At 41.0% G+C, this 21,643-nt stretch overlaps 1 protein-coding gene across 15 annotated transcripts in view; it reads right to left on the minus strand.

Moving 5' to 3' along the window:
* NBEA (neurobeachin) overlaps window positions 1-21,643 on the minus strand; it is a 748,692-nt gene that overhangs the window by 514,734 nt on the left and 212,315 nt on the right. For all 15 annotated transcript variants that reach the window (XM_075919184.1, XM_075919178.1, XM_075919179.1 and 12 more), the window contains exons 18-23: window positions 18,842-18,950; window positions 13,580-13,661; window positions 13,243-13,366; window positions 12,671-12,863; window positions 11,384-12,403; window positions 5,780-5,997 (exon numbers count right to left, since the gene is read on the minus strand). In XM_075919184.1, coding sequence (XP_075775299.1) covers window positions 5,780-5,997; window positions 11,384-12,403; window positions 12,671-12,863; window positions 13,243-13,366; window positions 13,580-13,661; window positions 18,842-18,950 — 1,746 coding nt within the window. The remainder of the gene's footprint in view (window positions 1-5,779; window positions 5,998-11,383; window positions 12,404-12,670; window positions 12,864-13,242; window positions 13,367-13,579; window positions 13,662-18,841; window positions 18,951-21,643) is intronic.

The raw sequence follows: 21,643 nt of genomic DNA on the forward strand, positions 1-21,643 counted from the left end.
CAGCGGGACAGCCCAGGCGCGCTCCGCGGCTTTGCTCCTGTCCCCCTGGTCTGCTGGGGGGGGGGTGTGCAGCTAGTGGGCCCCCCCCCCCCCCCAAGCAGACCAGGCTTTTCTTGCCTACCCCTGGGGTAGAGCATCTGGGGGCTGCCGGGTTGGTCCCGCAGCGCCGCTCCGGACCAACCCAGCAGCACCCCAGCTGCTCTGCCCCAGGCGTCCCCAAGTCAGCCGCTGCTGAAACTGACCAGCGGCTGACTACAGGGAGCCCGAGGCAGAGTTGCTCTGCCCCAGGCTTCCTGGAATCAGCCGCTGATCAGTTTCATCAGCAGGTGACTTGGGGACGCCTGGGATTCTTACGTTGAATCTGTATGTAAGTCAGAACTGGCATCCAGATTCAGCCGCGGTTGAAACTGATCAGTTTCAGCAGTGGCTGACGCCAGTTCTGACTTACATACAGATTCAACTTAAGAACAAACCTACAGTCCCTATCTTGTACGTAACCCAGGGACTGCCTGTATAGAATCATGAGCTTTCGTGGGTACATAAGAACATAAGAACGGCCGTACTGGGTGAGACCAAAGGTCCATCTAGCCCAGTATCCTGTCTGCCGACAGTGGTCAGCACCAGGTGCCCCAGAGAGGGTGGACCGAAGACAACGATCAAGCCATTTGTCTTCTGCCATCCCTCTCCAGCCTCTGACAAACAGAGGCCAAGGACACCATTTTATCCCCTGGCTAATAGCGTTTTATGGACCTAACCTCCATGAAATTATCTAGCTTCTCTTTAAACTCTATTATAGTCCTAGCCTTCACAGCCTCCTCTGACAAGGAGTTCCACAGGTTGACTGCACGCTGTGTGAAGAAGAACTTTCTTTTATTAATTTTAAACCTGCTATCCATTAATTTCATTTGGTGTCCTCTAGTTCTTCTATTTAGGGAACTAATAAATAACTTTTCTTTATCGGCCCTCTCCACACCACTCATGATTTTATATACCTCTATCATATCCCCCCTCAGTCTCCTTTTTTCTAAACTGAAAAGTCCCAATGAAGGGATGATAGGAGTTACTGTAGAGAACTTTCTGGGTGTCTGGCTGGTGAGTCTCACCCACATGCTCAGGGGTTAGCTGATTGCCATATTTGGGGTCAGGAAGGAATTTTCCTCCAGGGTAGATTGGCAGAGTCCCTGGAGGTTTTTCGCCTTCCTCTGCATCTTGGGGTCTTCAAAGTATTTGAAGGCTTCAATATCTGAGATATAGGTGAGAGGATTATTCTAGGAGGGGTGGGTGAGATTCTGTGGCCTGCACTGTGCAGGGGGTCAGACTAGATGATCATAATGGTCCCTTCTGACCTGAAAGGGTATGAGTCTATGAGTCCCAGTCGCTTTAACCTCTCCTCAGATGAGTTTTTCTGTAAGTTTTCTGTAAAGGGAAATCATGTCTTACTAATCTGTTAGTAAGTTTTTCTATTTGTTCCAAAACCTCCTGTAATGACACTTCAATCCGGGACAGTTCCTCAGATTCACCACCCACAAAGGACGGTGCAGATTTGGGAATCTCCCCAATGTCCTCAGCCGTGAAGACTGAAGCAAAGAAATCATTTAGGGTGTGTCTAGACTACATGCCTCCTTCGACGGAGGCATGTAGATTAGCCAGATCGGAAGAGGGAAATGAAGCCGCGATTAAAATAATCGCGGCTTCATTTAAATTTAAATGGCTGCCCCGATCTGCCGATCAGCTGTTTGTCGGCAGATCAGGGGAGTCTGGACGCGATGCCCCGACAAAGAAGCCTTTCTTCATCGGCACAGGTAAACCTGGTTTCACGAGGCTTACCTGTGTCGATGAAGAAAGGCTTCTTTGTCGGGGCGTCGCGTCCAGACTGCCCCGATCTGCTAACAAACAGCTGATCGGCAGATCGGGGCAGCCATTTAAATTTAAATGAAGCCGCGATTATTTTAATCGCGGCTTCATTTCCCTCTTCCGATCTGGCTAATCTACATGCCTCCGTCGAAGGAGGCATGTAGTCTAGACACACCCTTAGTTTCTCCGCAATGTTTGATCGTCCTTGACTGCTCCTTTTATAGCTCGATCATCTAGGGGACCCACAGGTTTTTTAGCAGGCTTCCTGCTTCTAATAACATTTTGTTATTTCTTTTTGAGTTTTTGGCTAGCTGTTCCTCAGAATCTTTTTTTGCTTTTCTTATTACATTTTTACACTTGATTTGACAGTGTTTATGTTCCTTTCTATTTATCTCACTAGGATTGGACTTTCACTTCTTAAAAGATACCTTTTTGTCCCTCACTGCTTCTTTTACATGGTGGTTAAGCCACGGTGACTCTTTTTTAGGTCACTTGCTATGTTTTTTAATTTGGGGTATACATTTAAGTTGGGCCTCTATTATGGTGTCTTTAAAAAGTTTCCATGATGTCACATTACCGAATTGGAGGGAAGCAGCCAGATCACTGCTGCACCCCTAGGTGGGGGTGTTGGCCCCAGAAATTGTTATAAAAGGGAACCATGTGGGGTATTGAATGGGAGCTTGTTGTTTGCTGATCCTGTGTACGCTATTTATGTGAGTGTATAATGTCTGTGTGAGTAGATAGGAATCTGTAATCTGTGTGGAAGCTGAATATTTCTCTGAATGTGGTTAAGCATTGCTATGGACAGGCTGAGTAGCGAAGCCCTGTGGAACAATGGCACTTGATGGCCCAAGGACACACCTAAAGCAGGAGGGCGGAGACCCAAGAGCTGCCAGCAGAGAGAGGCTGAGGACCAGGTGACCGGCTGAGACCAGAAGAGGCCAGGAAGGAGGTATAAAGAGGCCATGTGGTCGATGCCATTTTGTTCTCAGCTCAGCACTTCATCCCAGAGGCAGCATTGCAGGGATCGAAGAGCCTGGAAGACCTGTGAACCCATCCTTATCTTAGGATGTGCAATAAGAACTTTTAAACCAGCAGCTGCAACATCTCTGCTAGAGCCTGCATCGAGAACTGGGAGATTCGGTGCATGTAACGTACTGTACTTTAATAACCTTACTCTCCGCTTTTCTTTCTTATGTTAATAAACCTTTAGTTGTTAGATGCTAAAGGATTGGCCCAGCGTGATTTGTGGGTAAGGTCCAAAGGATAAATTGGCCAGAGATCAGTGGCTGGTTTCCTGGAACCGGACAGAACTTGTTCGGGGTAGGTGGGATTGGGTGCTAGGACCCCCCCCACCTGTGTATGAGGTCTGGGGCCATCTGGGGCACGGTTATTGCTGGCGTGTCGGAGGGGTTTTGCTCGTGAGGCTTCAGGCAGGCTGCTGAAGCGCTCTGTGGGACTGGTTTGTGGCCTGTGTGGAGAGGTCACCAGTCTGGGGGCTGTAAGGAGCCCCGGATTTGAGCAATTCGCCCTGAGCGGACGACCTCAGCTGTATCCAGACACGGTCCGGTCCGTCACACATGAGCTTTCAGGGATTTGTCTCTAGTCACTGTGCCTTTTAATTTCTGTTTAACTAACCTCTTCATTTTTGCGTAATTCCCCTTTTTGAAATTAAATGCCAGGGTGCTGGACTACTGAGGTGTTCTTCCCACCACAGGAATGTTGAATGTTGTTATATTATGGTCACTATTCCCAAGCGGTCCGGTAACAGTTATTTCCTGGACCTGATCCTGCACTCTACTCAGGACTAAATCAAGAATTGCCTCTCCCCTTGTGGGTTCCTGCACCAGCTGCTCCAAGAAGCAGTCATTTAAGCCATTGAGAAATTTTATCTCCGCTTCTCTTCCTGAGGTGACATGTATCCAGTCAATATGGGGGTAATTAAAATCCCCCATTATTATAGAGTTCTTTATTTTGGTAGCCTCTCTAATCTCCCTCAGCATTTCAATGTCAGCATCGCTGTCCTGGTCAAGTGATCGATAATCTATCCCTACTTCTAATTTCTTATTACTGGAGCATGGAATTTCTATCCATAGCGATTCTATGGAACATGTTGATTCACTTAATATTTTTATTTCATTTGCTTCTACATTATCTTTCACACACAGTGCCACTCCACCACGCATCCAGCCTGATCTATCCTTTCGATATATTTTATATCTCGGTACGATTGTGTCCCACAGATTTTCCTTATTCCACCAGGTTTCAGTGATGCCTATTATGTCAATCTCCTCATTTAATACGAGGTACTCTAGTTCACCCATCTTATTAGTCAGACTCCTAGCATTTGTGTAGAAGCACTTTAAAAATTTGCCACTGCTTATTTGTCTGCCCTTCCCTGATGCATTGGATTCCTTTGTATGCGGTTGTTTGTCTGCTCTGGCCCATGGTTTGCCCTCTCTCCTCCTCTCTTTCCGACTACAGCTTAGAGAATCTCTATCAACGGATTCTCCCCTAAGAGAAGTCTCCCTCTGATTTACGTGCATCTCCTCATCAATTGGCTTTCCCCCCTTCTCTTAGTTTAAAAACTGCTCTACAGCCTTTTTAATGTTTAGTGCCAGCAGTCTGGTTCCACCCTGGATTAGGTGGAGCCCATCCTTCCTGTATAGGCTCCCCCTCTCCCAAAAGTATCCCCAGTTCCTAATAAATCTAAACTCCTCTTCCCTACACCATCGTCTCATCCACACATTGAGACTCTGAAGCTCTGCCTGCCTACCTGGCCCTGTGCGTGGAACTGGAAGCATTTCCGAGAATGCCACTATAGAGGTCCTGGATTTCAGTCTCTTTCCTAGCAGCCTAAATTTGGCCTCCAGGACATCTCTCCTACCCTTCCCTATGTCATTGGTACCTACATGTACCATGACCACCAGCTCCTCCCCAGCACTACACAAAAGTCTATCTAGATGCCTCAAGAAATCCGCAACCTTCCCACCAGGCAGGCAAGTAACCATACGGTTCTCCCAGTCATCACAAACCCAACTATCTATGTTTCTAACCATCGAATCACCCACTAGTAACACCTGCCTCTTCCTAACTGGCATTCCCTTCCCCTCAGAGGTATCCACATAAGCCACAACATCAGGGATTCATATAACTGCACTCCACTAATGCGATATGTGCCATTAAGTGCTAGCAATACCCGTCATGTATACTGGCCAAACTGGACACAAATCAGACATCAGAAGTGGCAACACACAAACCCAGAGGGGAACATTTTGACTTGCCTAGTCACTCAATCATGGATTTTCTATTAGCCATTCTTCTACAAAGGCATTTTACTAACCAGTTACAGAGAGTGTCTGCAGAACTAGAATTCATCTACAGATTTGACATCATTACCCTGGGCTTGAACAAAAACATTAACTGGTTGGTGCATAACCAAGTCAATTTCTCCTGCCTTTAACATCCACATTTCCCCCTCAAAAGCTATGTATGGGACACAGCTAGTCCACTTAATTACCTCATTAACATGGGTCCTACAATTGACAATTACTACTTCTGCTGTTTAAAAATTTATTTAGAGAGAGAGGTACTTAAGAACATAACATAAGAACATATTGTCTGTTATTTCCAGTTTTACTCATGAAAGCTCATGATTCTATACATTTTGGTTAGCCTCGAAGGTGCCGCACGAGTACTCACTGTTTTTAAATTTACAGACTAACATGGCTATACCTCTGAGATTTTTTTAATAGGAATTAACTGAGGCATGTCAGATACTACAGTAAGGTAAGTCTAGTGAAGATGACTTTTTACCTTCAAGAAAAAGGTGTTATCAATACATGTCTTGTATCTAATAACATATTTATTTTACTGACAAACACATACACAATAAAATTAAAAATAAGAAAGATAGCTTTTCTACCTTCTCCAAACATGTACATCTGTTTCTAATGCAAACAGCAAATCTGTCAGCAGCCTCTGGTGCATTGGAGACCATTTAAACTCTGGAATACGAAACATAGTTGTGCGTGGACCTGGACTAAATTGGCGTCGTTGTTCCTCTGTCATTGGCATTCCTCGAAATCCCAAGTCAACCCGCAAGTCTCTGTCTTGCTGGGTAACAGATCGACCTTGCACAGCCTACATTAAGAAAAAGTTCAGGGTTGGTGTTAAACAAATGCCACAAATTCTAACACTACACATAGATCATTGGATTTGGAGAAGGAGAAGCTAAAATTGGAACTGAAAATTTAAAAAGCCATCCAGATATAGCAGGTATAATTTGATAAACACTCACTGGAACTACTCTGATCTACACCATCTTACAATTTGGTCTCACATTACAGTGGGTTTTCATTTTAGTGACATTTTCCATTTCAGATTCTCAATGTGCTGTCTCAAGAGATTTTGTTTATAGTGTGTTTATTTTTGGCAAGTTAATCCTGTTTAGATATTTTGATAGAGATATTTATACTTTTTATGGGGCATATCAGAATAGTTTGCCCCCCTCAAAATAAAAATGTACCTTTCTAAGTATCTTGTATGTGACTGTGTTTTAAATTAGAAGTTTTCTATCCATCCCTCCCTCCCGCCACCCAAATACAGTCTTCAGCATCTCCTGGCGTTATTACTGTGTGGAAAATTTAAGGGAGAAAGAATTTTAACTCAATGTCATAAAAATCGCCCAAGAAATAGTCTCCCAAAAAGAAATTGTAGAAGCCATATTGTTTGGGATTATTGAAAAACCAGATTAGACAATAAAAAAGTGTTATTGTAAGTAATAATACTGCATTATCTGAAGATAGATTGGGTGATATATGATGTCTTTTTTCTAAATGCAACAAATTTAGAACAAGATGCCTTAAATGGCAAGAGACTTTTTAATCACACTCAATTGCAAATTCCTTGAACACTGCATGTTGATTGTCAGCAAAATACATCTATAGTATATTTATTTTTGCATTGTAAAAAAGCAGACTACTACAGGAACCCAGCTCTTAAGCTCACTTGATCTTTAGTCTGAAATTTGTAACCTCCATTTTAAAAGTAGTAGAGGGGCATATTGTATTTAACTGGCCTGTTAAGATCTGAATTTCTTCTGCTACTTTTGCTTGTCTATTTTATATCTCCTGAGAACTATTTATATAGATTTGATCCTACACCTGTGAAGTCATGGGATTTTTACCATTGATTTGAATGAGATCAGTTTCAGCTCCTAAAACCTGACAACAGTAATCAAAAGAAAGATGGAAATATCATTGACAAATGGGAGCAAAAGATGGAAATATCATTGACAAATGAAATCGGGTATTATCAAGAATATGTTTACAATATGGAGAGATCTTTCAGTCTAATTTGGTGACCACAATTTTTCTAGTGATTTTATAAATATCTGTAATGTGGCTTAGTCTTTTTCTGAATCACATCCATCTGAAACAAGCATTTACAATAAAAGACTTTTAATTTAAGTAGTGTTTAGGAGACTAAGTCAGGATAACAGGGTCATTGTGCTGGGGACAACTAATACCAACATAGATTAAAGAGATGGTTCCTGGCCTGATGAATTTACAATCTAAACAAAAGGCAAAAAGTAAATGTATCCAAGGGGGGAGAGGGAGTCAGGAGAAAACGCTGACAAGATAAAATAGCAAAATGCTACCTATTTTATTTTATAGGCGTATTATATAAATATTAGTTAAAATAGGACAAAAGGGGAATACCTTCCCACATACCTCTCCCTTTGATATTTTAACCAAAAACCTACACTCCACAATAGTAGCCATCTGTTTCCCATTACTTCTCTATTTCTCAGTCCATTTCCTGATTTTCCCGGAATCAGTAGTCTGTGTTTGATGATTTGGACTAAAAATAAAAAAACAACTGGCAACAGAAAAAAAAAAAACAGTTTGAACAGCTTTGACAACTTCTTCTGAAGGTTTGGACGGCTTATTCTCTATTATGCAGAGTGCCTTAAAATGTGGGAGATCCTATTCCCTGCTTGTGTTACTGTACTAATTTTGAGAAGTTTTTCACAAATTTGAGCGTTTGCATGCAGAAGAGCCCATGGCTTCCTCTCACGGCATGCCAAATATAGGAAGCAAAGGAAGAAGCTCACTGAAGGTTAATGTTTCTCTTTTTTAGTCTTCTTAAAGGAACTGCTCTTCTCTCGGAACGGTAGGGGTAGATACGGGGAAGCTAGAATCTGTTACTTTGAAAGTGCTTCAGTTTTGTGGGGGAAGGAGCTGACTTCTGGAAACTCTGGCTTTCTTACATCTAAGAAAGACCACTACAAATTTTGGAGGTCTTCATGTAGCAGTGTACTACTGAAGGACAAGGCAGACGAGCTAACCTTAGATATCTGATCAGATAATGACTTTTCCTGCTACAGATGTCAGTATTCCTCTCAGGGGGTTCCTGATGTTATGTTAAATGGTGTCTGCTGCAAACACCACATGCCTACTATCTATATCAGTATCTATATCAATTCTGTCTGAAACAGATAGTTTCAATAAACTTGGTTGACTTCTAAATCCATCTGACCATTTCCTTAGAAGAGTAACCTGTTCACAGTTGCTTGTAGGAAGTTGTTGGATCATTTTAAAGCTGTTGCTAAATCAGACTCGCTTTGTGCCAAGTATGTCTATAACAAGGGTGGAAGAACCTTTTTTGGGTCAGGAGTCACTGACCCACAGAAAAATCAGTCAGGGGCTGTACACAAGTGAGAAGCAAAAAAACAAAAGCAAAACAAAACTACACCCCTCACTGATGTAGCCCTCAACTGAAGAGAAAGATACTTCCCACATTCCCCTTGCACACCAGAGCCTGGGGGGGAGAGGAGGGGAAGGAAGAGCCTAGCAGATTTTGTGTACTTCAGCCCCACGGTGGGGCAGTAGGGGGCCCTGAGCCTCAGGGGCCACATTTAAGCAAGCAGAAAGGCTGCATCTGGCCCCTGGGTTTGAGATTCCCCACCCATGGTCTATACTGCAATATCCTGTGGCGGATGTGGCAATATCCTGTGGTGGAGAGTGGCAAGGTAATGTCATGTATTTCTGCACTCTGGAAAATCTCAGCAAAGATCTTGGTGTCTTCCTGTAATACCAGAAACAAGAATCTCCATGGTGCCAACAATATATGCACAATCCAGGAAACAAAGTCAAGCTTGTCCTACTGCTTGACCAGCTTGCGATCTTTTTCCTGTACCTGAGGATCAGGCAATTCTTGGGCTGTCAGCACTCCTGTAATGAGATAGGGAACTGGATAGAATTGCTTTCTGCTGAGGCACAGCCTCAGGATGGTGGAGTGAGACCAGTGTTGTAAAACCTAGCCATAAGAGGGGCTGGAAGGTGGGCAACAGTAAGGCAATTCAAACTGAAACGTGAGTTCTTGTTTCCCATACATGTGTGCATTATTGGTCTATATTTGCTGGTGATATTTGCTAGAGCTATGCAATGGGCACAGGAATGTACACCTGTGTGCAGTAGGTAAGAGGAGCAGTAGTGGTAAAGGGTAGAAGGAAAGTGAGTAAATACATTTGTTCTAATCTGGAAGCTCTTAGAACATCGAGGCCAGCCTTGAATCTAAGAGAATTCCAAGTCTGCTGACCTCCTTGATCTTACTGTGAGATCCCCAGAAGAGGTGGAGAATTTCCAAAACCTGAGGCACTCCTGACCTGCCCATCTGAACACGGACTGTGTATCACAAAAAAGAGAGACTGATCTGTTTTCTGCCTAGAATCCATAGCTATTAACAGTGCTTGGGAAGAGATATCTTGTCCACTACCTTGCCCCTTGTTCCTGAGCATGATCCGTTAAGACCCCATGGATCCCTTTTCTACCCCAAGACCCCATGTGCCTCTCATGCACTGGAGCACTGAAGGCCAGCACATCCTTGCTCCTCCCTCTCCATTCCTGCACTTTTGCAGTGTCACAAATCTGCTTATTTTTGCTCCATCGTAACTTCCTCCCTCTTCCTCCCAGAGCTGGAAAGCCGCACAACAGCTGTTCACAGCATTCCAGCTCTGGGGACGAGTGGGGATGGAGCATAGCTCAGTAGATTCATGGCACTTCAAAAATGCTGGGAGGGCAGGGGAAAAGTGTGGGGCTCCAGTGCCCCAGTGCATGAGAGGAACATAGGGGAGGGAAGCACAGAGGGATGTGCAAGCCGCACGTGGGCCACTGAGATGGAGGACCACTCATGCAGCCACTTACTAATCATGGTTGCCCATTGCTGCATTAGACTGTATGAAGGAAAAATAGGATTTCCAGTATAGCCAGGTAAAGCTTTCCCAGTGCAGTTCCCTGGAGGCCTGAGAGAATCAGACATGATGAACCCCTTAGCAAAGACCCCAAGATAGAAACATGGATACAAACTAAGGATATAAATAATTATCTTTGGGCAGAGTCAGGGCAAGTCAGATGCCAGTGATGGCAACCTAGGCTAGTGAGTAGGCTGCATGAGTGCCCTTCCTTCATCACAGTGCCTGCAAAATTGCTATAACCAAGATACTCTCTCAGGATAGGGCTTGCATACCTAGAATTTGCCAACTGAACTGGAGCAGCACTTTCATTGGATTCAGAGAGCACACGCCTTTCACAGTCACTGTTTTGTGCAATCAGCACACATTTCACTTCATGTGCCCTTGTTTTGTCATTCACTTGATGCCTTTGCTTTGTGGATCACTCGATGATTACCAGTTCTAGTCACTCCCTCTAGGGCATCTGGTATTAGCCATTGCCAGCAGACAGGATACTAGGCTAGATGGACCTTTGGTCCAAATCAATACGGCCGTTCTTATGTTCATGTGTCACTTTAATAATACTGATAAGAAAAAACTACACAGCCATAAATCAGCAGAATATGGCAATGGTGCCCACAGACAACAGGAAACAAAAATGTGTCCCTTTTTCCGCTTGTTTTTTTGGAAGAGGCTTTTCTGACAATTGGCCCATCTACATGGGACCAAATGCTGGAAAAATCTCCTCTTTCGAAACATCCCTTATTCCTCATAAAATGAGGAATACAGGGATGCCGAAAGAATGCACCCACTTTTTCGGAAACTATTCTAGACATAGCCGTTGTGTTGGTCTCTGGATATTGAGACAAGGTGGGTAAGGTAATCTTTTACTGGATCAACTTCTATTGGTGAAAGAGGAGATGGTCCCATAAAACAGATTACTTTACCCAGCTTGCTTACATAAATTACAAACATTTGTAGCCTTAAAAACAGAAAAAATAATTCAGATGCATGCACTAAACCCTTATTAGTCAGACTGACCAGAAGAAATAAATCATGTGGGCTAATATATTTTTCCAGCAGTTCTTAAATTTATTCTAAAATTGCAATGAGATTGTATTGTAAAATAATGTATTAAACATGTAACATTCATTTTGAAAATAAAACGTTTGCGTGGCATATTTCTGTTGTAATGATATAAGTTCGCCATAGCCCTGATTAGATGTACTTTTGTGAATGGATTAATTATCCCATAATCAAATACATATATGCCACATATACTTATGCACTTACTTGGGTTGTAGTAGTTGTCTGGATCTTCCTTATCTCCTTTCCTGCTTCTTTACCATCATCAGATCTCTCTGTATCTGATATTATACTTCCTGCATCAACATTAGGTAGACTTTTGCTACCCGAAGACTCTATCTCCAGGGTTGTAGCAGTCATCTCAGCATATTCTAATCCTTTGGATGATGATGCTAACTCCCTTTCAGAAAGGTTGCTCATTCCATCTGAAGTTGTATGAATCTTGAACTCCTTATCCTCTATTATACTTGAACTACATGTTATATCTACACTACCAGTCATGTGAGCAAGCAATCCAAGATCACCACTTACACCAAGATGCATCTGAGTCTCTTGTACATTTGGAATAGTAATGTGGTTACTAGAAAGTTCTGGGAGAAGCTTCTCTTCTTGGTTGGGTATTTTATCAAAAAGAAATGAGGTACTATTAGTAGAAGGTTCATCTTTCTCATCAGCCAGTGTTATCAAAGGCCCATTATCCTTCTCTTCACTTTTCTTAATGATACCCACACTACCATGGACGTTACTTTGGAGTTTCTCAACAGCAGCACTATATACATTATCTAAAAGGGATTCAACTTCCACAAGGGCACCATTTTCTCCAGTTACCAGAGTCTCTGGTGACAAATCCATATCATCAAGCTTTACTTCTGTGGCTTCTACCTTTTCAGCTTTTATATCAACTAACAGGTCATGAACCTCAACATGCACACCTCCTCCTGGTCTATCTGAACTTCCAAGCACATCATCTGACACCTTTGTAGCCATGAGCAAGTCCCTGGTATCTGTGCTGACAGGGTAATCTGTTTCACTTTCTGGGCTTTGGCTTTGTGAAAGGTCCTCTATCTCTCGAATTTCCATTCCACCTTTTGCTCCTGTTGTCTGAGATGAAAGGCCTGAGATAGTGCTCACATTCCCCTTTTTTCCCTTTTTTATGTTCTCTTCCTCTTGCCTTTGATATTCTTCATACATTTTTGCTAGATACTCCTTGTGAGCTTCATAGGTGACCTTAAATGGAACACAAAAATAATAATTTTAGAGTACATATATACTTTATAAATTTATGTAAAAAAATTAATAGTACAATTAATTTATATTTCATTAAACATTTCACAGCAAAGAACTCTAAAAAACAAAGAAAAATGCTAACCTATCATGCCACATGATATCCACAAGATGGCACTAAATTACATTACATTGTATCTACTGTATTACTGGTTCCTGTGACTTAAGAAGGTACTGGGATCAACAGAAAGTTCAGAAATTAATCCTTACCTTGGAATGTGCTATAGAAAGAGTATCCACCCAGACCCTCCAGCCTCCCCATTCATATTTTATTGCATGATACAAAAGAATACGAAAGATGTTGTACACCATCTCTGTAATTTTCTGTTCTTCAGAGTTCTTAGGGTTAATATATCCCAGGGAAAACATCCAGTCTTGCCACACAGAACACTGAAGTAAACATCTAAAGTAAAATAATTAGGTCAAAATGTATCCAAATGAAATTCAATTCTTTTAAAATTTGAATAAGTAAAACAGGATTTTTAAAAATACCCTCTCTCCTCTGAACTTTGATGTAAAATTAATAAACCACCTTTGTTTTAAATTTGGGATGCTGTTAAATAAAGCATATTGTGAACAAAAAAAACCCCTATCGCTGATTTAAAACTAACTATAGGATGTCATACCATTTGTTTTAACCACATATTTATTGAACTGCAGGCAACAATGAACTTATACGACAAAAGACTATTCTCCAAAATTTCTTTCATGTTAAAAATATTGCGTGTAGCAATGTGTGACCTATTTGTGTTATTGGGAAAACTAATATTTGATTTACATACCTTCTGTTTTCACGACTATTACTGAAAAGTTTTATCATATCAGATAAAAACAAACGTCGAACTTCCATCAGTTCTGCACTTGGTGTGGAATTTTTTAACAATGTTGCTACCACCTTAAGAATCACTGTAAAAGAGCAAATATGTTACCTAACACATTTTTAAATCTCATCCACAAACCAGCTGTTACAATCATAAAATAAAATCATTTAATAAAAGCCAGTTTTCCTTGAAGTACTGAACTTACTAACTTTTCTTTGCAAACTGAAATATTACATTCTTTAAAAAACAAAAACAAACAATCTCTAGGCATGAATGTGAAAGATAATAAACTTCTTACTTGGATTTTGAATTTTCACTGTAGAATCTGGTTCAGGATGTGGTTTATGAACAACTTGAGTGCATACTTGTTCTGTCAAAATCTAAAACAAATCAATTATTTTAAAAATCTATTAATTTTATATCAAGCTACACTTTTTTTGACCCAGTTGTGCCTCTGATTAGTATGTTAGGCCTTGATACAAAAAACTATTTAGTTAAATAGTAATACTGATGCAACAATCCAAAAATAAGTAATTACAAACCAACACTGAATCAAGTTTTAAAATATTAAATTTATACTGACAAAGCTATAAAGATTTTAAAATAGTTTTTAAATATCAAAGCACTCCTCCTTCCAGAGTTCCAATCTGCCTTAATAGCTAGATTACTGAACCCCAGTAAAAAATACAGTATCATCTCACAACATTTTGCATATAAAACTGTCAAAATTTCACAGAATTCCATTAAAGACAGGTTTCTCAAATGTGAACATTTTGTAAATGAATTCTTGGAAGAATTTTGTGAAATAGTATTGTTTTGAATATATATAGATCTGTTCAAGCCACATAATACTAAAAAGTGTATGATTTTGTATTCTGATTCTAACCCTTATATCATGAAGAATGTTAAGATTGGCCCATGACTAGGCAGGTAGTGACCCAGTACCATCTTGTACCTTTCATATTCAGCACATAACCAAAATTTATGCTAGTTCCCACTGAAGTAACAATTATCTGCTATCTTCTGAGGAAGGCTGAGGGAACCAACTTCAGTAGGAACAAGGGATGCTCAACACTTTTAAAAATCAGGCCACTTAATGAAATGCCTAAATATAGACTCAAGAGCATGCCTTTGGACAGCTATTTATAAAAATCTTGGCTTGTGTTCTTCTTATGCCTGGGAGTTAGAGGATATGGTGGTAGAAATGTTTGCACCCAGTTTGCCCTAGAGAATATACTGTTCAAACCTCTTCTAAGGTGGGCAAGAAATTTCCTACCATTGACAAAGTTGAGAAGTAGCCCATGACCAATAGCAGTTTCTCCCAGAAGACACCTAAGTATAAACTAGCAGATTGTACCCTGGGTGGCCAAGGTGGTATTTAGGTACATCAGGTGGTGTCAACCTAATACATTTAAGGGTGGCACCTTGATATGTAAGAAGTGATGTGTAACCTGTTTGTATCTGTGTATAAAAGTGTATCTCAGAGAGGCTGTCTTGGTCCAGCTGAGGGGATAGCAGAAACTCCTGACCACTAACTGACATGAGTCCATTGCCATATGTACTAGTGTAAACTGTTGACATCTGGTCTAGACACCCAGGGTGCTAGAGACCATATGTTGTTTAACAATAAACCTGGTTCCAGTGCCTTCACACCTTGTCTGATTTGTGGTCACTGGGGGCTCTCAGAAGTCTGCGCTGGTGGTTACCTGCACAGAGCATGCACAGCATTCAGAGAGAGCACATGTATACACGTAGCCAAATGGTTATCAACACTGAAGGGAGAAGAACAGATGCCAGAGCACCACGCCAGTGGCAGCGTCTGACTACAAGTTGTCGTTGGTAGTGTTTAAGAATAACATTATGCATTTTCTTAATCTAACAAAAGGTCTCTCTGGAACTATATTCATGTCAGGAAAAATGTTCTGTATTGTACCAAAGCTTGAAGATATTGGCAACTAAAATGGTTATTTGGCACGTAGGGTATACATTTTACTTTTGCTCTTAAGTGTTATTGATATGTAAACTACAACATAGTCTTACTATGCACAGTTCAAACTTTCTGAATCTGTGTTAAGTGACTTTAAAATTTAAATGATGTAAAACACTTTGAGGTCATTCATAAGCTTAATATATGGCAAAAGTGAAAGAAAACCTAAATATACAAAAGTTTTACAGAAATGAAACATTGTTCAAGCTTTTGAAAACTTATTTCGGGCAGATCTTTCTAAAAATATCTGGATTGAGCGATTAAAAAAAAATCAGACGTGCATTACAGCCCATATGAGGGTATGCGCATAAGTGCATGTATAATTAAGATTCAGCATATAATCACAGTTATTGTGTACACAAATGAAAAGTGAGCTGTGCAGCTGGTCATTTGTATGCAGTTACTTTGAGTATGTGAGTATGTAATTGAAGTAATCACACAAATTAAAGCCTAGTCCAGCAAAGACAAATATAAGTAACTTTAAAAGATATATTTTTACCAAAACCATCCTTTATTCATAATATTCATAGTGATAGTGATACAGTACTCACAAATAACCATTTATCTATATCAAAAATGAAATAAAATTTCTCCCCCCACCTATATAGCATCTGAAACTGAAGAGAAATGAAATACTACTGAGCTTAAATAAGCTGTCAACTAATTTTTTCTCTTAACTAGAATTCTAAAAATACTGTCATGATGTCAAAACTTTTTCTGTAGCTATCCAGTTGGCTCTTTCCCTCCTGTCAGTCAAACTACTGGTCCTGAATCCATGCTGCATCATTTGCTCGAAGACAAACACCCCCACACAAAGTAATATTAATCTCAATTTCTGATACAAAAAAAAAGTCTTCCAGCCTTGTCAAAGTTGTTCTCCTCTAATATTTAAATCATATCCACAAACTATTCTGCGAGTTTCTTAAAAACACTTTATATCCTAGACCAGGAGAAAGGAAAAATCACATGCCTTAGATTATATCTACATTGGGCTTAAAATCTTGCTTCTCAGCTTGCGAGACACTAAAAATATTAGCATAGACAGAAGTGGCATGGGTAGAAGCTAGGGTAATACAAGCCCACATGGACCCTTAGATACCTATATGGATGACTATCCTCAGCCACTGCCCATGCTACCCTGGCTACACTACTATTATTGAAGGCAGTGGCAATCAGAGTCTCAAAGAGGGACTGTAGGTTTGCTTTCTCCACAAATGCATTTTCCAAGAGCACTCACAGACTGCAAAACTGTTTTATAAAGGATTTTTTTAAATAAACTACATAAAAAGGCCATAAGTGTACGTAAAACATGTGGACAGATTACTGTCATTGCTCTGCAGATGTCCACAAAAGGGAAACGTCTCAAATGCTGCAGAAGTTGAATGCACGGTCTGGTTGATTACACTGTCAGCTTCTCAGGAGGCTCTGTGCTTTTGGCTGTGTAACACAATGATTCAGTTGGTAATCCATTTTGAAATTCGCTGTGCTATAATCAGGTGACCTCTAGCTCATTCCACATAAGAAACAAAGAGCTGGGAAGATACCCGGAAAGACTTCGTCCTGATCAGGTAAAAAGCCAAAGCTCACCACAAATCCCAAAGTGTGCAGGTTTTATACACACCTGCTCATCTTTTGCAAGTAACTTAGCCAGGGCCACAGAGAGAGGGCAAAGGGAGTCCCAGTGGGAGCATGTCAAAGCGGCAGCACTGCCCTTTTGAAATGCCATGTGGAGCTGGGGTCAGCTGTGGACTCCCCAGCTGATCCTGGGCTCTGCGCGGCATTTCAGCGGAACCCAGGATATGCTGGGGACTCCCCAGTTAACTGCGGCATTTGCCAGAACTGGAAATGCTGCACTGGAGCCAGGGATCAGCTGGGGAGTCCCAATTGACCCCAGGCTCAGCTGTCCGATGCTGCCCCTTTGAAATACGGAGGCGGCATTTCAAAGGGGCAGCACCGAACAGCTGAGCTGGGGATCAGCTGTGCAATGCTGACTCTTTGAACATCACCTCAGAGTTTCAAAGGGGCAGCCACACAGCTGATCTCTGGCTCAGCTATGTGGTGCTGTCCCTTTCAAACGCAAAGGCGGAGTTTCAAAGCGGTAGCAGGCACAGCTGATCCCACTGCCGCTTTGAAGAACTGCTTCTTCCCTCACTTTGTTGCCTCTATCTGATAGTCGATTTCCCCCCTCTCTATCTGATAGAGGCAGCAATGGGGGGGGGGGGGAGAAATCAACTAGTCGACTGACTATCCGATAAGCATTTGCTCATCGGATAGTCAACTAGTCCTTAACATCCCTATCAGGTGGCTGTCCCTGTACCACTCAAAGACTGCTCCAAACTTCAAAATCAAACATTATTGGAAGTAAACTTTTTGCAGACTTGTGAAAATTCTTGAGATTAAATTGAAGTGCAGCTTTAAGTGGAATACAGATAGGCACTTGAACTCCTCGTTCCCACCTTTGTGCTCATTCCTCCAAACCCCTTTGCCTGACTGCCAAAGGAGCTGAGCATCTACTGCTCCGAGTTCAACTGCAGCTGTGACCATTCTGCACTTCTGTGAAAAAACGCACGGTGTTTGAAACTGGACACTCCAAAATTAGAAACACAGTGTGTCAAAATTTGGTTCAACTGGATTGCTCAACATCACACACAAAATCTGTGATACAGGCAAGTATACAAGTGAGCCCTCTTAAGTCAGTCAAGCCTCTGTAACCACAATGCAACCGTTCCCTTTCTGCAATTCTTTTGTCTCATCCTGTACATACAATTTCTAAAGCAAGACAGACAGCAGTCCCACACACACACTAATTCATTATCCAACTGCAGTGCACCATATAGTTTGTTCCATAAGATTGAGGATCTGGACATGAGAGGCTCTTACCCTATGCACTGGCACCAGCAAAAGGTATGGGCCATAAGTGTTATTTGGTGCGTCGTTGAAGGCTGTCTGGAGAAAACAGTCCCCCCTCTCTCTCAGCTGTCCTGGTATGCCCAAGCTATCTACTCCTGGGGTTCCCATTGTAGTATATGCTGATGCTCTTTTGGCAACAACATGGACCCAGCCTTAAGGTGCTCATATTCAGTTATTTTGGACCATTGCCAACAACATAAGATAGAGAAGGAACATGGTCATTTTCAACAACTTACAATTCAACTAAACTCAATTTGCCTTCACAATTAAAAAGAAAAGAAGAAGGCATTTCTATGGTCCCAGAGATTTCTCCCATTGAATTTCAAAAGCCTGCTCCAAACACAAGTGTTAGAACATTCAAAGTTTGTATGCAAGACCATTTTATAAAGGATTTTTTTTTAAACAAACTACATACTAAGGTCATAGGTGTATGTAAAACTTTACAGACAAGTTGCTAAAATTGTAACAGAGCTTGTGAAAACATCTGAACAAGCAAAATAAATCCTCTGAATTCAGCAAGTATCAGACCTTTTCAGATTTTATAATCTAGTCCTAGTGACTTGAATATTGAGATTTTTTAAATACAGATTCATATAAACATATTTTTCTAATCATACACATTTTTTGCAACAAAGTATATTTGTACATTTAAGTAATTTGTACCTCATAAAGTGTGTTATATGTTGTAACGGTCACAGTATTTGTATGCAGCATCAATCTCTCTCCGAGAAGAGTGAAAAGACTATGAGTATGCATGATTTCAACCTTTCGTCTGGAGAAAAGAACACAAAAATATAAATCATAAGATATGTTGAACATTTTAAATAGATGCAATCCAGAGATAAAATGTTTTTGATTGCAAGAAAAAATAGATTACAAGTCAAACTTGGACTTAATAATATTTATGTTTTGAAATGTTTATTTTATTATCATGTAACACTAAAAATTACTTTGTTATTTCTGAAAATTAAGCTGTTTTGGCCATATTGAATGGTAGTCAGAATGCAGTTTTATATATAAGATGGGCTTCTATATGTAACCACCCATAAACCTTCTTGCCCTCAAAATTTTGTTTGTCACGGACACCTTCCTTTGGTAGAGCCCAGCCAGAGTAGGCTGTAACCCTCCCCTGCCAAATCTGTCAAAGATATCTCAACATTGGGCAGATGGGTGACTGATACGCAAGATGAAGTTCTGCTTTTCCCTCCCAAAGCTCAGGGTTATCCTTCCCTGTGTCTTCCAGGAAAGGTACTTTATCATGTATGGGTTTTATCACCATTGTCAGTCTCTGCACAGCTTCTTTCATACAGACAATAAAACACTCCTAAAATATTATTAAAAATCTAGTATGAGCCATACAAAATTCTGAAGAATTGTGAAATTCGAGCTGAGCGGAATACAGTTTTAGTGTATTGTAATGCAAGTCACACAGTATACCTTAAAAGCAGAGAAAGAAGTAGCCCTGGTTCACAAATAAAACAGAGAAATTCAGGCAATCCCCCAAACAGTATTCTGTTTAAACATGTACAGTAAACTTCCGATAATACGGCACCTTTAGGACCCAGGGAGTGCCAGATTATCAGATATGCTGGACTATTGGATGGGGGGCTATGAGGGATCTGGGGTGGGGTGGGGAGGGATGCCACCCCAGACCCCTCATAGCCCCCCCTGCCCCAGGCATCCCCGATTCAGCTGCTGCTGGTCAGTTCCAGCAGCAGATGAATCGGGGACGCCTGCGGCAGAGTAGCAGGGGTGCTGCCGGGTTGGTCCCGCAGTGCCGAAGGCCGGCGCTACGGGACCAACCCGGCAGCACCCCAGCTGCTCTGCCCCTAGCTTTCCCGATTCATCTGCTGGTCAGTTTCAGCAGCGGCTGAATCGGGGAAGCCAGGCTCAGAGCAGCTCCAATTGTCTGGCTGCGCGGAGCACTTCCGGGTTCCCGATGGTGCCAGACCATCAGGAGTCCCGGAGCATTGGATGCTGGACCAGAGTTTTAATGTATATAGCAACATAAATATATGCAGTATTTATTGTGTTTTGCCTACAATGTGTTTTAAGAAGTGAGGGAAATTAACTAATTCTCTATCCAGAAACATTTACAATCTATATGGGAAAAACAGGTACAATATAAATTAAAATAATGAATAATAAAGCGTGTTAGCGGTCATATCTGAAATTCTTAGAAGAAAAGTTTTCATAGTTTTCCTCTACGGAAATACAAAGGTAAGTGGGACAATGTAGTCTGGTAGTATGTAGCCACATATCTCCAATTTATTAAATTCACAAATATTTGTCAATTTTTTAAAGAGACAATAGAAAATAACTCCTTAAAACTTTTCTTTATGTTATGCAAATGGAAATCTAAAGCATTATTGTCCTTCATACATGACTCTCAATAAGATTATACAAATAACTCTTGTATACAGAGATTTTACTTGCTTGGTGCTGTTGTGTCATACAATTGTCAATCTTCTTTGATGCTACTCTACCATACCCTACCACATGTTCCCATCAATATGGTTCTAACTATGTGATCAAAAGTCAAGAGGAAAGGTAGCCTAGAGGACTGAGAGGGATTGCTACCAGATAATCTGAGTTCTCATGCTGGCTCTGTCACTGATGCACATGTGCAATTTCATGAAAGTCTTTTAAGATGTCTGGTTCAGTATCATCATTTGTTAAAATGGATTAATAATTCATTCAAACTCATGGGATATTAACAAGATTACTGATTAAGTGTATGGACATCATTTTGAAAATGAAAATGACTATGTAATAGCACATTAATAATAATTTGGGGCTAGTCAAAACAGCATTTGAGGAACTATACAAAACAGGTCTACATGGCACTGACTCAAATCTAAATTTCACATTTCCACATCTTGCTACACCTTATTTCTGTATTTTTATAACCATTTACATAGATCATTTTCTGTTCAGTTTGTATTTGTATAGCACTGTAATAGCTACATTTTCATATGAAAATGTTTTTATTATTATTCCTCAATTTTATTTATTCCCATCATTTGAAAATGTTTTTTTATGTATTTAAAAGACTCAAGAATCATGGAAGGGACATTAGGTGGTCGTCTAGTCCAATCCCCTGCTCAGAGTAGGACAAACCTCAACTAAATCACCCCAGCCAAGGTGTTGCCAAGCCTGGCCTTTAAAAACATCAGGATGGAGATTCCACCATCTCCCTAGGTAAGTAACCATTTCAGAGCTTCACGACCCTCCTAGTTTTTTCTAATATTCAGTCTAGACCTCCCGCATTGCAACTTGACACTATTGATTCTTGTCCTGTCACCACTGAGAACAGCCTAGCTCCATCTTATTTGGAAGCCCACTTCAGATATTTGAAGGCTTCTATCAACCCCCCTCCCCCATTCTTCTCTTCTGCATGCTAAATAAGCTCAGTTCCCTCAGAGTCCCCTTGTAAGTCATGCGTTTCAGGTCCCAAATTATTCT

The sequence above is a fragment of the Pelodiscus sinensis genome, chromosome 1, assembly GCF_049634645.1.
Source record: "Pelodiscus sinensis isolate JC-2024 chromosome 1, ASM4963464v1, whole genome shotgun sequence".
Taxonomy (NCBI): domain Eukaryota; kingdom Metazoa; phylum Chordata; order Testudines; family Trionychidae; genus Pelodiscus; species Pelodiscus sinensis.